At 39.4% G+C, this 18,675-nt stretch overlaps 1 protein-coding gene across 2 annotated transcripts in view; it reads left to right on the top strand.

Moving 5' to 3' along the window:
• The window catches only part of LOC149025310 (neurochondrin family protein), a 32,062-nt gene extending 13,780 nt beyond the window's left edge, over nt 1-18,282 (top strand). For both annotated transcript variants that reach the window (XM_089145527.1, XM_089145528.1), the window contains 11 exons: nt 1,280-1,400; nt 1,486-1,685; nt 8,258-8,349; nt 8,434-8,489; nt 9,480-9,569; nt 9,687-9,786; nt 11,983-12,087; nt 12,187-12,259; nt 16,058-16,221; nt 16,770-16,824; nt 16,972-18,282. In XM_089145527.1, coding sequence (XP_089001653.1) covers nt 1,280-1,400; nt 1,486-1,685; nt 8,258-8,349; nt 8,434-8,489; nt 9,480-9,569; nt 9,687-9,786; nt 11,983-12,087; nt 12,187-12,259; nt 16,058-16,221; nt 16,770-16,824; nt 16,972-17,048 — 1,133 coding nt within the window. In that variant the 3' untranslated portion in view covers nt 17,049-18,282. The remainder of the gene's footprint in view (nt 1-1,279; nt 1,401-1,485; nt 1,686-8,257; nt 8,350-8,433; nt 8,490-9,479; nt 9,570-9,686; nt 9,787-11,982; nt 12,088-12,186; nt 12,260-16,057; nt 16,222-16,769; nt 16,825-16,971) is intronic.
• The last annotated feature ends 393 nt before the right edge of the window (nt 18,283-18,675 follow it).

Here is an 18,675-nt window from a genome sequence, read left to right as displayed (position 1 = left end):
ACCTAAAACTCTAGTAAGCACATGCCAAATTCTTATTTAATTAAGACTAATTGTCACATGTGTTAGAGTTTTAGGGAACTAAGGACTCAACTTCTAATTCAACTACCAACTCAAAATGAACTTCCTAAGCAAACTGGATTTTGTAACTAAACTAGAATTAAATTCCAGCAACTAATTAGGGCTGCACAAAATACCCCTCCTAGAGGGTTTGGCCAGCCAAGGGAGGCTTCTTAGTGCCATTTTGTGGGCCCCACCTCGGGTTTAGGCAGGGGTCAAAATTGTGTTCACATCAGAATGACTGCCCACTTCCCCCTGGATGATGCTCTCTCAGCTCTATAGATTAGGGCTTCTTTTTTTTCTTTTCCAAACTACCATTCTGGGTTGTAATTAATAGCTCTAGATTCTGGTTTGTGGGGTACTCTGTTTTGACAATTAGTTTCTTTTCAATCATATTATTCTAGAATGGATTTTTGATACACTGATTGTAATAGATGTTTATGTTATGATATTTTGATATGGATGGTGAGATCGCATTTTTGCTTATTTCTGTCCATGATCCCCCCCCCCTTTGAGGGGGAGCATATACTATGCCCACTACTCCATCCATTCAGGAGGGGCCTTCCTTTAGGACATGACAAAAGGGGAGAAGAAAGAACATATGATTCAATAGTAGGGAGAAGAATATAATGCATAATTCAATATGTTTTATGTGATTGAATATGTTCAATGCCATGATCTTTAATCTTGCACATTATAGTTGTATCTTATTGGCAAATAGAATCTCCATTCTTGAGTTGAGATTATATCGTCAACATGGTAGACAAATCCTTGTTTATGTAATTTTGTCTCTATTGAGTCATGTGTTTGTCATCATCAGAAAGGGGGGGATTGTTGTGATGATAGATTTGATTGTGGACAACTTTCGTAATTTTTGATTCCTTCTAATCAATTGGATATTGAATCTGGGTTTTGTTGTATTTGGGTTTGTTTTTTTTTTTTTTGGGGGGGGGGGGGGAGACAGGTGAATAGTGGGAATATCTGGTGATTTGGATTTTTTTTTTTTTAAATAAGAATGTAACAACTGCTGCCTTGCGATTCTTATATGAGAAAATTCATTTACTTACCTACATGACATTTTGGATTTCTGATTCAAATGTAATGCAAATGTAAGAGCCTTAGCCTATGCAAGTCTTTCTTTCTGAGGTCAGGATTGAAGTTTGGTGACAGTCTATTTTTTCTGTTGCTGGTTAAAGTTAAGTTTGTTTCACTGAATATGCAGCTGCTTCTGAAAAGCTCAAGGCTCTTGTTTTGGCGGATTCAATGATGTCCATAGTCGGGGAAATGTGGTTAATTAGTCAGAAGGATGTACCAGATGTTCAACACCCAATACCAGTTGACAAGTTAGTCTTTAAGTTCTACTTGATGTTGTTCTTTATTTGTCCTTATCTATTGGCTGTCATGGTTATATTTTTCATATGCTTGCAGGTCTCTGCTACTTGTCTTGGAGTCCTCAAGGGTTGAAGTCGCTGTTCTTCTCAATGACATTGCCTACTTGAAGTATGAAGCATCTAAGAGTTCATCAGGCACAGCGGAAACTATTCGTTTGAGGAAACAAGACCTGGCTACAGCATTTTCATTGATTGAGAAAATAATTAAACTGATCTCAAATGACAGTGAAAGTGGAGGTACACAATTTATTTGTCAGTATATCAATTTTGGATGAACAAGTTATTTTAGTTGAACAAGATTGCTAGTGGGGATTATCTCTAAATTTACAAAATTTTGTTTTTGTAAATGAGATCTTTATTTTTTTCCCCCTCTTCCTAATTTGAATTTCAGTGGTAAAGAGAGTGTAGGAAAGACCTTCTTATGGTTTTTATTGACCTAGAAAAAGCTTATGATAGAGAACTTAGATCGTTAATTGGTGAAGTACGAGATGCTAAAAATGTTGCAAGTAAATATGTAGACATAGTTAAAGATGTGTATGATTGTTGGCTTAGTGACAAGTGTACGAACGGTGGGGGGACAAGTTAGTGAATTCCCAATTACAATTGGTCTTCATCAAGGATTGGCTTTAAGCCCATATTTATTTGCACTTACAAGGGATTAATTAACCAAAAACATTCAAGATGAGGTTCCTTGGTGTATGTTTTTTGCTGATGATATTGTATTGATAGATGAGGCACAAGTAGAGATTAATACCAATTCAAAATCATGGAGAGCAACTTTCGAATCAAAGGGTTTTAAACTAATTAGAATGAAAAAGGAATATCTAGTTTGTAACTTCAGTTATGATCGGGCAAATGATGAGGTGGTGAAACTTGATGTGAAGATTCCTTAAAGCAATTATTTTAGGTAGAAGTAGAGATTTATATCAATTCAAAATCATGGAGAGCAACTTTCAAATCAAAAAGTTTTAAACCAATTAGAATAGAAAAGGAATATCTAGTTTGTAACTTCAATCATGATCGAGCAGATGATGAGGTGGTGAACATGATGAGAAGATTCCTTAAAGCAATTATTTTAGGTACCTTGGCTTAATCAGAAATAAAAGGGTGATGTGGAATAGGGTGGATGAAGTGGAGAGGCGTGTTCAGGGTCTTATGTGATTGATGTATTCCTTTAAAGCTCAAAGGAAAATTCTATACAACTGTTGTATGACTAGCTATGATGTATGGTGCAGAGTGTTGGGTTGTTAAGAAACATCTTATAAATTAACTCAATGTAGCTGAAATGAGGATAGTAAGATGGATGAATGGCAAAACTAGGAAGGATAAGATAAATAATGATCATATTATAGCTGGTCTGGGAGTAGCTGCAATAAATTATAAGCTACGAGAGAGTCGTTTGAAGTGGCATGTCCACGTTCAATGGAGGCCTGTAAATGCCCTTGTATGGAGAAGTGATCTAATCTAGATTGAAGGAATTAAGAGAAGTGGTGAGAAAAGATATGTATAACTTATGTCTTGTATGATTGTATCCAGTGTGGCCTCAAATAGAGAAAATAGATCTGATTGGAAGGCAAGAATCCATGTAGCGAACCCCATTTAGTTGTGACAAGGCTTGTTGTTGTTGTATTTGAATTTTAATATTCATCAAACCCAATGTAAACAAGGATAAAGAAAAATTAGGCTATGTAGCTGTCTCTAGACATTTCAAGAGTGCTTCTCAAAATGTTTATATTTTGACGTTGAAGAATTTAAATCTCTGTTTTGTCTTTCATAGTTGCCTTCTTAAGGAATTAATCTTCAATTATGCTTGCTTTAGATGCTGAAGGTGGATCAGTCATAGTTATCTAAGTGCTTTGGCGATAGGGCCACTGTTAAGGTGTTGCTGTCAGCAAACATGGCATGCTGGTCTCCCTTTTTCAATATAACCATTGTTCTTGGCACAAATACTGTAGAGGGAAAATTTCAAGACACCCCAAGATATACGGCAGAAAGCATAGACACCCCAGAGTTATGCCAAATTGGCATAGAAACCCCAAATGTCACTTGAAAAGCACACTCTGTTGGTCTGTTAGGTCATGGTTATATGATTTTGTAATCCCTAAACTACCTTATATTCTTGTGAATTTACCCTTTACCCTTTTAGCCTTGATAAGAATAGAAAACATTATAAAAAGAGGTATCATTTCCTTCATGCTGGAGAACTTAATGGTAACCTAAAATGCAGGTGATTGGCACCTCTTGGGGTGTTGCAAATAGGCTTGGGTTCGTATGAAAGGGAGATATCCAGTTTCTGATTACAATTCTGCGCGGGAGGTTTTTGACAGAAGCCTTGAAATCTGTGGATGGAATAAGCAGACAAGAGGACCTAGGAAGAACAAATGATCAAGGAAAAGCAGCACTGGGAGTGGTTATGGGATCTTTAACTCATCATGGTTAAAGTCCTAGAGAAGTGTCTCCTTGCTCCAGGACCCCAGTTCTTAAATAGTCTAGCTGAACAGAGGTAGGGAAGAGGATGTGTTTCTTGGTCTCTGCAGCCTCCTCTGAAATCCTCCAAGGTGGCATAGAATAAGAAGATTATGGAAGTTTGTAAGGAAAACAATAGTAGAGATGGAGGGTAATGAGGATGAGACTAGTGCTTGAATCACTGATTCTCCTCCTCACTCTGTTCCATAGATCCCATCCCCTGGTTGCCGTCCTCTTATGTGCTGCAATCCTTGCTGCCTTTAGAAGAACCCACGGAAAGAGCTGTTACTAGTGAACATTGAAGTGCCCAAACGACATTAACCTAATACTATATCGCTACTGCAACGACATAAACCTAACACTCTATCGCTACTGCAAAGGTTATGAGCAGGATCCAATTCCATTAAAGTTGAAGGAAAGGAACAAACAGATGGAACAGCCATAACTTGAAGATTTGGAGTTGGCCATGAGCTTTAGGTGGAGACAGGAAACTGTGAAAGCTTGAAAGGTTTTCAAAGGAGGGGGGGGGGCATAACACCTGGTACCGCGACCCATTTTATGGATGGTCCCACGAAAACCTTTAGCATACCTTGTTCAGCTAGTGATCTACCCCAGTTCAAATTCTTGCACTCATACAGATAGTCTCTCATCGTGAGGTTGGCTTTAAGGTTCCAGATTGCAGCTTGACTGGTTGGGCAAGGAGAGTCAGTTCCCTATTCTTCTGAAAGGGCTAGTGTTGCAGATCAAAGAGGTGAAATCCGGGCAAGATAATGCAGTCTTTCCCTAACCCCTATGGCTGCTAAATGATGACCAATTCATTCTGCAAGAGCTGGATGTTCAGTCGGATGAAACAATCCGAAAAGTTTCTGCAGGAGCTGGATTTTCAGTCTGATGAAAAATTTCCGTAAGATCTGCAAGAGCTGGATGTTGAGTCCGATGAAAACATCAGAGAGGTTTTGACTGGCGTTCTCGATAAGTTGGTTGGATTGATGTTGTCGTTTTAATGCTGGGATTCAATGCAATAGGCCCTCTTGCTGAGATTCCTTCATCTTCTCTTCAAAATACTTCCAATAATTTGGACAGAGAGCATGGATCTCATCTTTTCCGAGAAAGATGAGTTTGCAGGTTGATAAGTACCTACTAATCACTACGGAAATTAATACGAAAACACAAGAAATTTACAAAATAGAACTAGTTTTAATGGTGCCAGTCACCCCACACCCAATGGTGCCCCTCAGGCTATGGCTGCCCAACATAACTCCAAAAAATATCCCCCCTACTCCAAACCTCCTTCCCCTATTTATAACCCTTAAATAACCCCTAATCCCTTGTCTCTCTCTTCAATGTAGCTTAATAGCGTAATACCGTGATCCCAGGGCCCTATCACAGCTTCTGACCGTAGCCCAAAGATGCTAAGAGGCATAACCATAATTTTGATTTTTAATACATGCATATAACTAACGGTATATTCGTCTTTTCCTGTAGCCAACTCACAGATCTAATACTATTGCCAATTTGGCAGACTTCTAGGGTGTCAATGCTTTTCACGATTCATATTCATTGAAATTTTCCCTTAAGTTATATAATTCTAGTTTTTTGCTAAATATGGGAAATTTTCAGCACCTCCTAGAGTTCCCACCTAAAATTAATGCCACCTCCCTGAGTTATCCAATTTATCAGTCAGACACCCTATTACTAACACTGTTTGTCTGAGTTACTTTTATTCATCCATCCAATATTACTCCAAAACTTCATCTCTGTCCAATATTCACTCCCCTTCCCTCATCCCTTGCTGTGTCTTTGGATTATATTACTGAATATCAGAGACATTGGATGGGTTTAGAGACAGATTGTACAAATTCGAGTCAATACAGAGTAGAGTCCTGCCTGAACTATTCCTTCCTCTGTTACCCCACTTCCCCTTCATGGAGCCAAATGAAGCCACTTCTTTCTCATGCTTCTCCTCTCTATAACCACAGCAATTTCACTGGTTTATCTTTGCCTTATGTTGACATACGGCGCTGGCCACCAAATCATCGAATCTTATATGATCAGAGCTATAATAAGCTGTCTGCAGTGCCGTCGCCTCAGCTAAGCAAAACCTGGCTATACAAGGGTGTGCCTGTGCCGGGGCAGATTTCTGGCTCCCTAGCCCTGATTGATTTCAGACTAGAAGAACACAAACATGGATAGCAGTTTTGAGAGTCAAGATTGGAATCATCACCCCGCTGTTGATGATTTGTTCCATGGCGTTATCTTGTAGGTGGTTACCAGGCTGGAAGCTGTAGGTGAGGTTATCTAGTTTGGAAGCCATGTCGGGGTCCCCTATGAATGAGTGGTGTGTGACACTGGAGCTTTGAATGTGCAGCTTTGTTGGAATTCATGGTATTGGTGCCATCTACGATGTCAGCATTACCCTATCTGGGTAGGGTCATAAGCTGAACAGTGCTGTTATGGAGCTGGCCTGCACATTCAGATATTGAAACAAATTTAACTATTTTACCTCACCTTTGGTTTTTAGCTATCTTTTTACCATATTAGAATTTATGGGATTTTTATATTTAAGAAAAACTCAGCATTGATTCTCTCAGCTTGGTTCTCCAAGTTCTTCTTCTTCTTCCTTTCACCTCTTCTCTTCCTCTAACCCTTTTTGATAGCAAAACTAATAACACTTTATGTTTTAATTTCATCTTATGGCTTTTATAGTTGTTCATTTAATTAACTAATTAGGTACTTAATGGATTACTGATTTCATTAGGTGGATTCAACTAGTTTAATTAGCATGACATCTTCATAACTCTATCAACCAATTAGATAAAAACTAATGGCCGGTTTGTGAATAGATCGAGTTCTCATGAAGTTGCCAAAATGCCAAGGTAAATATTATGAGGCTTAGATCCTATTTGAAGTTTAAGACTATATTTTTCAGTGCAGCCTTTTACCTCTTTCATACTATTATTAACCTAGTTATGCACCTAAAATATCAATTTCTACAGATCACCACAAATATTTAATCATAATTTATATAATTATATGTTGAGTGTGGCCCGTGGACTCTGCTTGTGAGGAAGCCTTTGGTACCAAGTTCACCCTTTTTAATTTATATAATAATAAAATAATCACAACAAGGGGGTGGATATTATAGTAGGAAGCAAAACCAGCAACTAGGATTCTGTTTCTGGTTGAGTGTGCTAATAGTAATGGGGAAGGATGATAAACCCTTGAAGGTTAAACCAGATACATGATCTGTTTTGAGCATATAAGGAGATTGATAGTAACTTATGAAACTTGAGTTCAGCAATTAGCCACAAGAGAATAGAAACTAATGAGTAGAATAACAAAGGAAGTCAAGATAGAAAATGAGGAAAGGAATTAGTAACTTAGGTTGTCAAGGTATACTGTTGCCTTCGTCACTGAGGTGGTGTTGCCTTGTGTTTGGCCCCCTCCAAGACAGTCATCTAGACAGTGTGTCAAGTGCGCTAGTAATTGATGGGACCAAATAGTGAGTGGGTAAAATAGAGGACTAGCTGCACAGAATTAGAAGCCAAGTAAAAGAGGCGCTGCCTCTAGTCTTCTAGAGGGCTCTATGATTTACCATCTCTTAGTAGGATAGGGTCTGCTGCAGCTGCAGCATAGGTATCTGTCCAAACTAAAGAAACTTGGATAACGGTCACTGGACAGATTAGGATTCAGGGGAGCATCAGAGCAAATCAGAAATGAAACAGTATGCATGAGCCAGAGAAATTTCTGACTTTTGAAGGAAGAAGGATCGGAACTTCGGATCTCATCAGTCCATTTGTTATCCTACCGAAAGCTTCACTGCAGTGCATGTTAAAGGAGTAATCTCACAGAAATCAGTGGGCATAGGTTAACAAATTATTCAAATCGTTGGGGTTTCTCCCCTCTAATAAGCGAATAGAAAAATGGTAAGGAGATTCCATTACAACTCTTCTTCAAAAAGTATGCATCCATGATACATATAACCTATTGGGCACTCAAAATTAATTCCATTGGTCCATTCATGGTACACCCAAATGGCATGGTTTGCTGCCGAGTCTTCTTGTTCTTCTGAACTGCATCACCAACCTTGTGGATGAAATGCAAGACCTTGTAGTGAGCCTAATCAAACATGAATATGCACAGAACTACCTCCCCTCTGGGGGCCTTTGTTGTGTATCTGGCTAAGTACTCCCTATTTATGCTTAGAAAATCTTCTTCTTCTTCTTCCCTAGGCCCCCGGGGGGGGGGGGGACAAGAAAATTAGTGTTATTTATGAGTTTACTGTTCTGTTTCCTTCTTGCAAGTTCCACCCATTTTTATTTGGCTTTTGATGGAAAATGCAGGAAATATCATCAGTGAAAGTACTTTAACAAAAATAATAACTGGCCTTAATGAGACAAGCGGTTTAGTTCTGGAATTTTTGCGAGATGCAAAGGTTATATCATCAGTTATTTTGTGTGTTTCCAGTATTACTAGTAGGCTTTTTCATGACTTAAGGTTTTGAGTCATCGTTTCACAGGATCATGGAGACAGAAAGGGTGATGATCTTCTAGCTTCAGTACGGATTATTGGAAGGTATCCTTGCTCGATATACAAGTTGTATCTGTTTATAACTAATGCTTTTCTAACAATATATTAATTTTGCTGTTGCACTGCTTTGTCTGACAACCAAGCCAGCATCTTCACTAATTTTTTCTTATTTTGAATCAAGGTTCGAGGAGTTTGACTTGGCCATGTTTGGGCTTCAAGTCTTTTGATCAAAACCTCAATGAAGCCCTACGTGTTTCGGAGATCGATTTTGTTTGACCTCTTTGTGGTCAAGTGATCATATTTTGGCCTGAAACTTGACGGATCCCTAATTATAAATCTTTAAACTGAATAGAACCTTTATTATAATATTAAGGAACCTTTAGATTGTTGAATAAGAAATGCAAAATACTAGTTTAATTCTGTATCCTAGCTTAATAGTGAAATGACATACTTTGGCTGTAAACTTGATACAAGGCTATGATATGCATCTCTTTCCTCACCATTTCTCCTATGGTCATTTTAGGCCTGCCCTTAGCTTTTTCAGTTGGTTCAATCTTAATCAAGCCACTCCTCCATTTTGTAGCATCCAAAGACTTTGGTGAACACAGCCTTGGCACCTCAAACGATTTACTTGTTGTTTATTATGTTCATTGTGTCATCTAAATCCAGCTCTGGTGGTCGTTCTTTGCTTAATCCTTTCTAGTTTTGCCATCCATCCATCTCTGCATCCCAGCCCCATCACCCTTATGCATGGGACAATTAGGTATTTAGGTGATCATAGAGGAACCTGTTCCCTTGTGGGCTGTGCCAAAAAAAAAAAAAAAATCCTTTTGCTATGTTTGGACTTTGAAGAGGTTAACATCAATATGTCAGATTTCATAATTCCAACAAAAAATAAAACCATGGAAATTCCACATGGCTTTTCCCCTTGCCATCTGAATTGCTACTTGTGATTGTGATGATGCTGAATTTGACTATATTTTTAATTGCCTTTTGGATGTGCTGATAACTTTTAACATAAATATAAATTTTCAGTTATTTGGCTGAAGCACCTGACGCATGCAGAGAAAAAGTTCAAGAACTTCTCGAGTTTATTCTTTCTGTTGAAGGTGAAGAAGAACCAAGGTTTTTGATGACCACGATACCATGTTCTTGATTAAGTGAATGATAATTGTTTTTATTATGTTTGGCGTTTGCTTATTGATATACTGGTAATTTATTGCCTCTGCTAATTGAATGCAGCCCTTTCTACTCGGTGTGTTTCATGCTTCCAATGCTGTGCCAAATCACCATGAATGTTGGAGGATGTAAACTTTTGGCGAAGACAAGGAATTATAATGCTGTAAGTTTTCTTCAAACTAGTGAAAAATATGGCAAATTTCATGTATCCTCGATTTAGGTACAGCATAATATAATGTTGCATCCCATTTTGCTGAGTATCAACTGCCCCCATAATCTAACAGTGTTAAAACATGAAAAGAAAACAATAGACCCTCTTACATTCCTATATCATTTCCCATCTTCATTGACAATCCTAACCTTAGTCCCATCATTCTCTTCTTCTTCCTCCTTAAAAACACCACTGCTCTTCGACATTTACATCTGCAACCCAATCCCTACTCTTCATCCTAATCCACCCCAACATGCCAAATCCCATCTGAAAAATCCACAGCTGGAACATCAAATCTGAAAAGAAGAGGAGAGGGCACAATTTTATGTTAATTTGAAACAAATAAACCAAAAATAGGCACTTGGGCGGTTGATGTATGTCCTTGGTGAGTGACGTGAGTAGTAAAATCCCTGAAACTGTAGTCTCCTACTCCTATGTGTCCATGACCAGTTGCTCAGCAAGGTATTCCCCTCAACATACTACTCCCTTTCTGAATTACCATCTCATCTGGTTTTATTTTATTTGCATATTTCAGAGAACCCTCTGGTTGTTAAGCCATTTGAACTCAAACTTGGGTGCTAATCTCAGTACCCTAGGTCACTTAGTATCAAATATGTTAAAATCTCGTGCAATTAAATCATCTCTGCTCTGAGAACTCTGACCTGCAACTCTATTATGACCTTATGATACTCTTGCATCCGATTCTCAATTTTGTTTTGCTTACTTTCGTGTATGATTAATTAGTTGTTTGCAGTTCTCCTGGATTTGGTGGATTGCCATTTGTTGGGTTTTATAGGCCTTTGCATTTGTCCATTTAAATGCTCAGATATCCATCTTGTTCCACGTTCCTATGTACTTTGAAGGGCTCATTCCTGGCCAGAGCAAGGGAAAAAGAAACAGAGTGGGTATGGGATTGTGGAGGGGTTGAACACATGCGGAGAAATGTTTTTCAGTGATAATTGTGTTGGTATTTTTTTCAATAATAACCACAAAGCATAATTCAAAAGGGATAGATTACAAGGCCGCATAGGTTTTTATAGTTCTCTCTTGTCCTGGCCTATGCTTTGGCTGGAAGGGTCAGACAATCAGGGTTAGGAGGCGACTGTAGGGAAAGAAATGGCAGGGCTTGTGTTAGAGGAGATAGTTGTAAACTTACGCTTTATCAAGCGTAGGTTAGGGATTAAGTATAACCTGCTGATTTCATTACATAACAGGAATCTACTAACATAGTGGACTAATCTGATATTTGAGCATAGAAATGGTGGGTAGTATATGATATTTTTGCAAAACTGGGATGGGACATTATATTATGCTATCTAAAAAGGGATACGTGAAATTTACCCCAGAAAATATCTGGCATGTAACGGTCTTTAGATAAGTTCATGCTTTTATGTTTTAAAGCAATCTAATCTAATTCTCTGAATCTTAATTGGAATTCACAGAAAGTATTAATTTTCCATGTTTCTTTTCTTGCATTTGTTCCTGTATTTTGTTTTATTTAGTGAAAGAGATATGAGAGATATGTGAATGTAATTCATGCCCAAGATACAAAAGTGCAGAGCCACAGGACACCATAGGACAGGTGAATCAAGCCCACATTCTCGAGGCACCACAAAGCAAAATCCTGGAAGCCCACCTAGATACCCAAATATCATGATTCCCAAACTATTTAGCACGAACAAGATAGCCCTAACAGGGGTAGCCTCCATGCCCTATGTTTTATCTGAACTCCGTCAAGAGAAATTCATGAGACGTGCTTGAATCCAGATTCTAAATCAGGAGCTTGGGTCCTTTCTGTTAGCTCTTAGCTCTGAGAATACTTTGAAAAAATGCAATCTCTTGGGGATTGTCTCCTTCATTTCATATTTTTTGTACTTGGCCCTCCCCTCTTACTAATGGTACCTTCCCCATTGATGACTGTTTCACATATGTCAATGATTGCAGCTTTCATGGAAAAAAGTGGCCCACGCCCCCCTTTTCCCGTCTCTTTCTTTATGGAACAAAATTTTTCGTTCCTTGCTTGTTTTCTCATTTTAGCTCCATTTTGCATGTCATATTCATTGAGATGATGCATAAAGAACAAGAAGTTTTCTTAGTGATTCTATGGTTTTGAAGATACAGAAATAATTATGTTTGATTGGTGAACAGGTTATTGATTGCCTTGTGAAATTGGTTGGGCCTGACAGTCAGGTGGCTAAGGATAATGGTACCATATTCTTGGCATGTGATATTATCTTAAATTTTCTTCTGAAGGTAGTTTCCTAACAATAGGATACTTTCCACTTCTGTACTTAGAGATATTTTTATTATTCTATAATTTTTTAATGTACTTTTTTCCTGCTTGATCACTAGAGAGAGGAAATTGGAGTTCAATTGGATGTCTCTAGTTCTGTTCGTCTTTTAAGAGCATTGATGCACTGGGCAGGTACCCTTTTAGTACAGCTCCTATTAGCAAATTCATTTTAAAATGAAAGGTCTTATTACTTTCGGATATGCATTGCCTTTGGTATACTTTTTCTGTATGTGTTTTGGTTTCCGGTGTTCATAGTTTTCCATGATTTATGGTAGGTGAAACAGCAATAACCTAATATATATTATTCGTTTACTGATATTGGGTATTAGTGCAACTGTAGCATTGAAGTGAATTTGAATGATCACATAATAATTAAAAGAGCAAATTGCACTGACACCCCAAAATGAAGACTTTAAAACACTGACACCCCACTTTATGTTTTAAAAGCACAGACACCCCTTTCATTAAACACACTAGTCCATTCGGTTAATAAAACCATTAATCCACTGTTCATTTTCCTGTAATTCCAAAAATGCCCCTAGCCTATCTATTCTCTCTCCTCACCCGGATCTCCTCGCTTCCTGTCCACTCGTGCCCGCCGCCGCCAAGAAAGAAAGATCGGCAGCGGGGGGGCCGCCGTCCGTCTCCGTTCGGGGGGTTCGAGAACCGATCGTTGTCGCTTTTTCAAACACAATACTCTCTAGAATCCACTCTCGCTTTGTTGTTGCAGGATCCAGTGAGGTTGGTTCCATGGCTGGTCATGAAATGCCTTTTCCGACCGCTCCGCCTTGTCGGAGATGGGGAGATAAAACAAACACTCCCCACTATTTCAAGAATTCTTTATCGCAACCCATCGGTCCTATCTGTATATTCTTTTCTTCTCTCACACATTCTCAATCCCTCCCATCAATAGGTTTCTTTGACAAGTCGAATCTAAACTACCGAATGAAAAGGAGGTTTACTAATCAATATTTAATTTCGGAAAATTAGATGTAAGGTGGTTTAAATCTGGTTTCTTGAGTTTTCATCTCCACTTTTCTCTGCTCGCTTCCACTTTCATCCATCCCCTTTGTTTTGTTGCTTCGGTTCGGCTTTTAGCTTTTAGGCGGTTTGTTTTCGTTCCATTTTCGGTTTTTTTTTTTTTAAAATCGGTCAGGGCTTTGTTCATCTTCTTCCGTCTGTCCTAATCTAATTTCGGATGGTGGTTTGTCGGAATCCGTCATGTCGGGTCGAATGTGCGACAATTGCGGTTATGTTGCCACTCTTCGTCTCCCGGTGTTCGCCTTGTTGGTCCGTCCGTCCAACACCCTTGGCCGGCTCTCCGGCTCCGAGTTTTGATTCTCTGCTTGAATCGTCTTTCCGGTGAGTTCCTTCCGTTTTCTCGGATGAAGCTCCTCGCAGTCTCTGCCTTCGAACAATCTCTTCTTTGGGTCTTTCCCTTCAGCTTGACCGGTTGGGTAGGCTCACACGGTTGGACATCTCGTTCAATAATTTTACCGGCGACCTACCCTACTCCATCAACAATATCACCCACTTGCGGGCTTCTTCTGCGCATGGCTTCTCGGATCTCCCTAGCATTAATCCTCCTAATTTGCGGTTTCAATGTTTCAAATAACAACCTCACGGCTCCATCCCTCAATGTGTCCGGTTCTCAACTTCTTCCTCTGTGGCTTTTTTTTTCTTTGGTGGCGTTTTTTGGTGCTCCGGGGGGTGGGGTGGACGGGGTGAGCAAAGGAGATCCGAGTGAGGAGAGAGAATCGATAGGGTAAGGGCATTTTTGGAATTAAGGAAAAATAAACAATGGGTTAATGGTTTTACTAACATAATGGACTAGCGTGTTTAATGAATGGGGTGTCTGTGTTTTTAAAACATAAAGTGGGGTGTCAGTGTTTTAAAGCCTTCATTTTGGGGTGTCAGTGCAATTTGCTCTAATTAAAATATATATTGGTTACTAGGAAGGTCTGTCTTTAATATGGGGCTCCTTGAGGAATTTGGATGAGAAATGTCAGAAATAAAAAGAAAATGATTAATGATGTAGAATATAGAGAACTCAGAACTTCACTCAAATCATACATGTGATATAGGGTAAGTGTTGTAGGTTTGCCCCTGCATGTGTACGTGGGCAAATGGGAGTTCATGTGGAGGCATCAGCATGGTATTTTTGCTTTTCATGTGGGGCAAGGCATTTATTTTGCCCCAATGCTTAGGCACAGGCATGACACTCCATAGAGTTCTTTTTCCCTATTATATGTTCAAATATGTTGAATGGACAGGTGGTGGCACATGAGCAGTCCCCTCAAGCTTGGGCATTATATTTACCCATGGTTGTCATATTAGAGTTGGTCTGGGAGTTGTTCCCATAAGTGATAAGCTTAGAGAAAGTCGTTTGAGGTGGCACGGCCACGTTCAACGGAGACCTATAAATGCTCCTGTTCGGAGAAGTGATATAATCCATATTGAAGGAACTAGAAGAGCTAGGGGTAGACCTAAGATAACCTTGGGAGTGGTGAGAAGGTATGTATAGCTTGGCCTTGCATCTGCTGGCCTGCGCCGTTGGAGGGCGTCCTGGCCGCCCCTTTGTTGGGGGCTTGTTGTTGGTTGTCATGGCATCTAGGCTTACCAAGGCTGTTGAGGGAATAAACAGAACCAGGGCGACAAGATGACGCCAGCAAACAAAGTGAGGGAAAGCACCTGGACCCATAGTTGTCAAGGTGTTGCCAGCTTAGGGGTCCAGGGACTGTAGTTGTTCTAGGTGTCCTTGTGCCACCTTGTCATATAGGCGCCTTGTTTGGTGCTGCCTTGATATTTTTACTCCTCAAGACTCCCTGTCGCCTAGACACTGTGAGAACTCTGCCTGGATACCTGGATGCTGCCTTGACAGCTATGAAACTACCATTATGGAACTACCACTATGGGTATTTGTTTCTCCAATATGATGTTTTGACATGTATAGTCATGCTTAAACAAGAACTTGCAAAAGTTAGGCTAAACTTCCAGTATTTCACTGTTTAGGTCATGCTTGGCCATTTCTATCAACTAGAATGGGCCAAAGTTTGCCCCAATTTCTCCAAAAAATTCCTGTCTCGAGTGTAGGAGAAATGAGTTTGAAATGGAATTTTTTGAACCTTGACACAAGTCACACAACCAACGCGTAGGTTCCCGTGGCAAGTGCAATGTTCCAGGTGTCTTTTTGCCATTCCCCATATATTCCCTAGATCTTTTGGTCTTGGATTCTTGAATGTCATGCACTAGCCTTAGTCTTCATGGACTGACATGATCCACTCTGGGGATCAAGCTAAGGGTTGCTCCTAAACTGTTTTTTGGTCTGGCAAGTGCTGGCAGGTAGTTTATTTTTGATGTGATAACTTATTTTAGGTAGATTATGTTAGTACTTGGGTATTTTAGTTTTAGCTCCATCTGAGTTTGCTAGTCTCATATGTCGGTTTCTAATTTAGATAGGTTTCTAATTCTATTCAAGGCTTGTTGCCTATTTATTCATTGTAACCGTGGTTAACTCAGTTGGAAAGCTCTGTGTGAGTTTATGTGAATGAGTTTTGCCATCCCCTTCAACCTATTTCATAGCCATTTCATTGGTTATGTCGTCACTGTTTCTGAGCTTTTAAGTCTTAATCATGCATGTCAATTGTATGATTTGTATCTAACCATGTCTATATATTCATTATTCTTTGAATTGTTTTCACATGTTGACGAATTGTTCGCTAGTTCTTGTCATTTATTGGACATCTAATTTCATATTGTATTTTTCCTTGCAAGTGTGATCTTTTAGTTCTGCTTTTTTACGTGTTGAAAAGAATGAATATGCCTTCTCTTTGCTTGTTCAGTTGAAAATGTCTGAACAGGCCACTGAGTTTCCTTTAGACAGGGCTAATTCAAATATTTACCTGTCTTGAATTACTTCATGGTTTTCAGAGGATGTTGACGACCCACAAATTATCATGATGTCTTCAAGCATTTGTTCTCTGATAATGGACTCAACCACGGAGGAATTTTTGCTGAATGTCTCTGATTTCAAACCAAACATTCTTGATAACCTGTCTCGGCTCATAGTGAGAGGTTTGGCTTCATGTGGGCAGGTAACTTGTCTTATAATTCCTTAGTATCATCCCAGTACTTGGAGAGGGAATCAGTGCTTATATACTTCTCTGAAAATGGTCTAACTGTGATATGTGCTGAGGACACTGAGTCTATCAGACATAGTGTTTGGTATTGGATGCACTGCCACAACAGTCATGTGAAACTATTTAAGTTTTTGTGGAAATCAGACGCCCCCTCGGTGGTGTCTGGTTGAAAAGTTTTTAAAAGATGATACCCTTGAGAAGATTAAAACAAATCCATGATGTAGTTTCTCCGTTCCTCTTTCTTTTGATTGAATTTGTTTTTGTGTGACCATTTTGTGCAATAAAGCAAGCTCCCGTCCCCACTTATTTTTCTCTGAGAATTGGTTGGATCATGTTGAACGCGTTCAATTATTATCTAGATCTAAAACAACACGTCCCTGCTCCACATTTGAGTCGCATAGTAACAACTAATGACTAGCATCCATTTAGTGATCACCATGGATTGTAATAATGTAAATTCCCTAATTTGTTTGCTGATTGGCACTCTTCCCAATTCTATATAGGATATGGCAGATGATGCTAAAGCAGAAGTGGATCTTCATCAGATTCTTACTGCAGGTTTGTAAATCAAATTTATTTTGCAGCCTTCCTGAGTTTTTATGGTTATCTGCACTGTATGATAAAGCCCTGTGAATAATGGATTTACTTGCCATCTTCATCAGAACTTCCACTAAGAATATGGTGTATGTTTTCATCCATGTGCAGGATACGCTGCTTGGGCTGATCGGTTCCCGCGTATTAGACAGGCTGTTGAGACGAATCGGCCAATGGGATACCAGTAGCTTGCCTTAAGCCGTTGGATGAAGGCATAGTTAAACGGGTAATGCTTAGGCTGGATTTCGAATCTTTGGTTTGGGGAAAAAGAGTGGGAGGTTTTGCTCTGTTGCTTTCCCCTGTTATAGTTAATTTATGTAAATAGTTGTTACTAATGGTAGATCTTTTATTATGAAAAATAACATGTAGCGTACTGATGTACCCTTTCGTTGGCCAAATGATTAATTGGGGAAAATTCTCTGATGGTGCTTTTTTGGGGAAATTTTTTGTGCTGTTGAAATAACTTTGAAGTGATTTGCCATAATGCTGCTCATGAGATATTTATTATGAGATACAAAAAAGATGTTATCCTGAATTTTGATCTTCTCCATCCTGCTTTGCCTTCTGTCCTATCCATCCAATTGTTGGATGGACGAGTGGACGGGTAGAATTTTAACTGTTGTATGGGTAGCTCTACTTTCTTACCTTGTTCCTTGCTAGTTAGCTAAGCTCAACAGTTACAACCAGATGTCAAGTGTGAACTCGATTTAACTTTCCGTATTTATATGCTTCTTCCCTTTTTTTTAATGGCCCTATAATTTTAATTCCTACCTTGGTGACTCATCATGATTTTGGACCACAGAAACTCGGGTAGAATTTTCTAAAACACTCTGGAGAAGTCTATGAATTGCAGGTGATACCTACCAGCCGACGATGATAAAGAATGGAGAGTATGACCTTCAGTTGTGGAAGAGAAGCTTCTCTTCTTGTGTGTGAACTTAGTCGATTCCTTGACCATTTTTACCATATAAGTAACAAGCGATCCCACAAGCAATTCCTGCATTACTGTCAATACTAGCTAGTCTTATTGCAAGCAGAAGGAGAAGGAGAAAATGCCTAACCCACCGCCACCGGAGCCACATCCACACCCTGGTCCTCATCACCATGAGCCTCCCCATGCACCACCACCAGGTCCTCACCATGAGCCTCCCCATGCACCACCACCAGGTCCTCACCATGAACCTCCACCGCCAAAGCCAGAGCCACACCATCCGGCACCTCATCAACCTCCTCCTCCAGGGCCTCATGGACCGCACCATCCTCATCATGGTCCTTGATTGCAGCAATTACTAGGAGGTTTGTGGGTCTGTATCTGTATGCTATAGCGTGTGGGTGACCCTGTGTGTCTGTGTGTCTACGTACTTACTGGTACTACTTGTATCAAAACCTTGGATGCAGCAATAAAATGTCATCTTTTGAGAATTTGTTACTCTTTTAGCTTGGTTTTGCAGTAAACAATTCTGTTCCCAGGCAAAGGGCAGGCAATTCTGTTCCTCTCTGCTTGGATACAGGGGATATGAGTAAAGGGTACACTTTATAATTTTATTTGTCTTTATTGAAAATTGTACATTATGTTCATTTTCCCTCTTGCATGAACGTATAATAGTGCAACATTTCGACCATTTCGGTGCTAGACGAAACAATATTGGGGGCGAAAACGAGAAAGAGAAAATCGCCGTGATTTCGACTATATCTTGAAAAACATTAAAAATATTGTCGAAATATTGATAAAATCATCAAAATATTGCACTTTTTAATGTTACATCTACCCCGTATTTGTTACACTTTGAGATCCCAAAGCCCAAACGCGGTTTC

This window comes from Hakea prostrata, chromosome 2, assembly GCF_041222555.1.
Source record: "Hakea prostrata isolate BN-2017 chromosome 2, UWA_Hpros_2, whole genome shotgun sequence".
NCBI classification, from domain to species: Eukaryota; Viridiplantae; Streptophyta; class Magnoliopsida; order Proteales; family Proteaceae; genus Hakea; species Hakea prostrata.
Note: the sequence above shows the minus strand (reverse complement) of the source record. Positions and strands in the feature narration are given on the sequence as shown.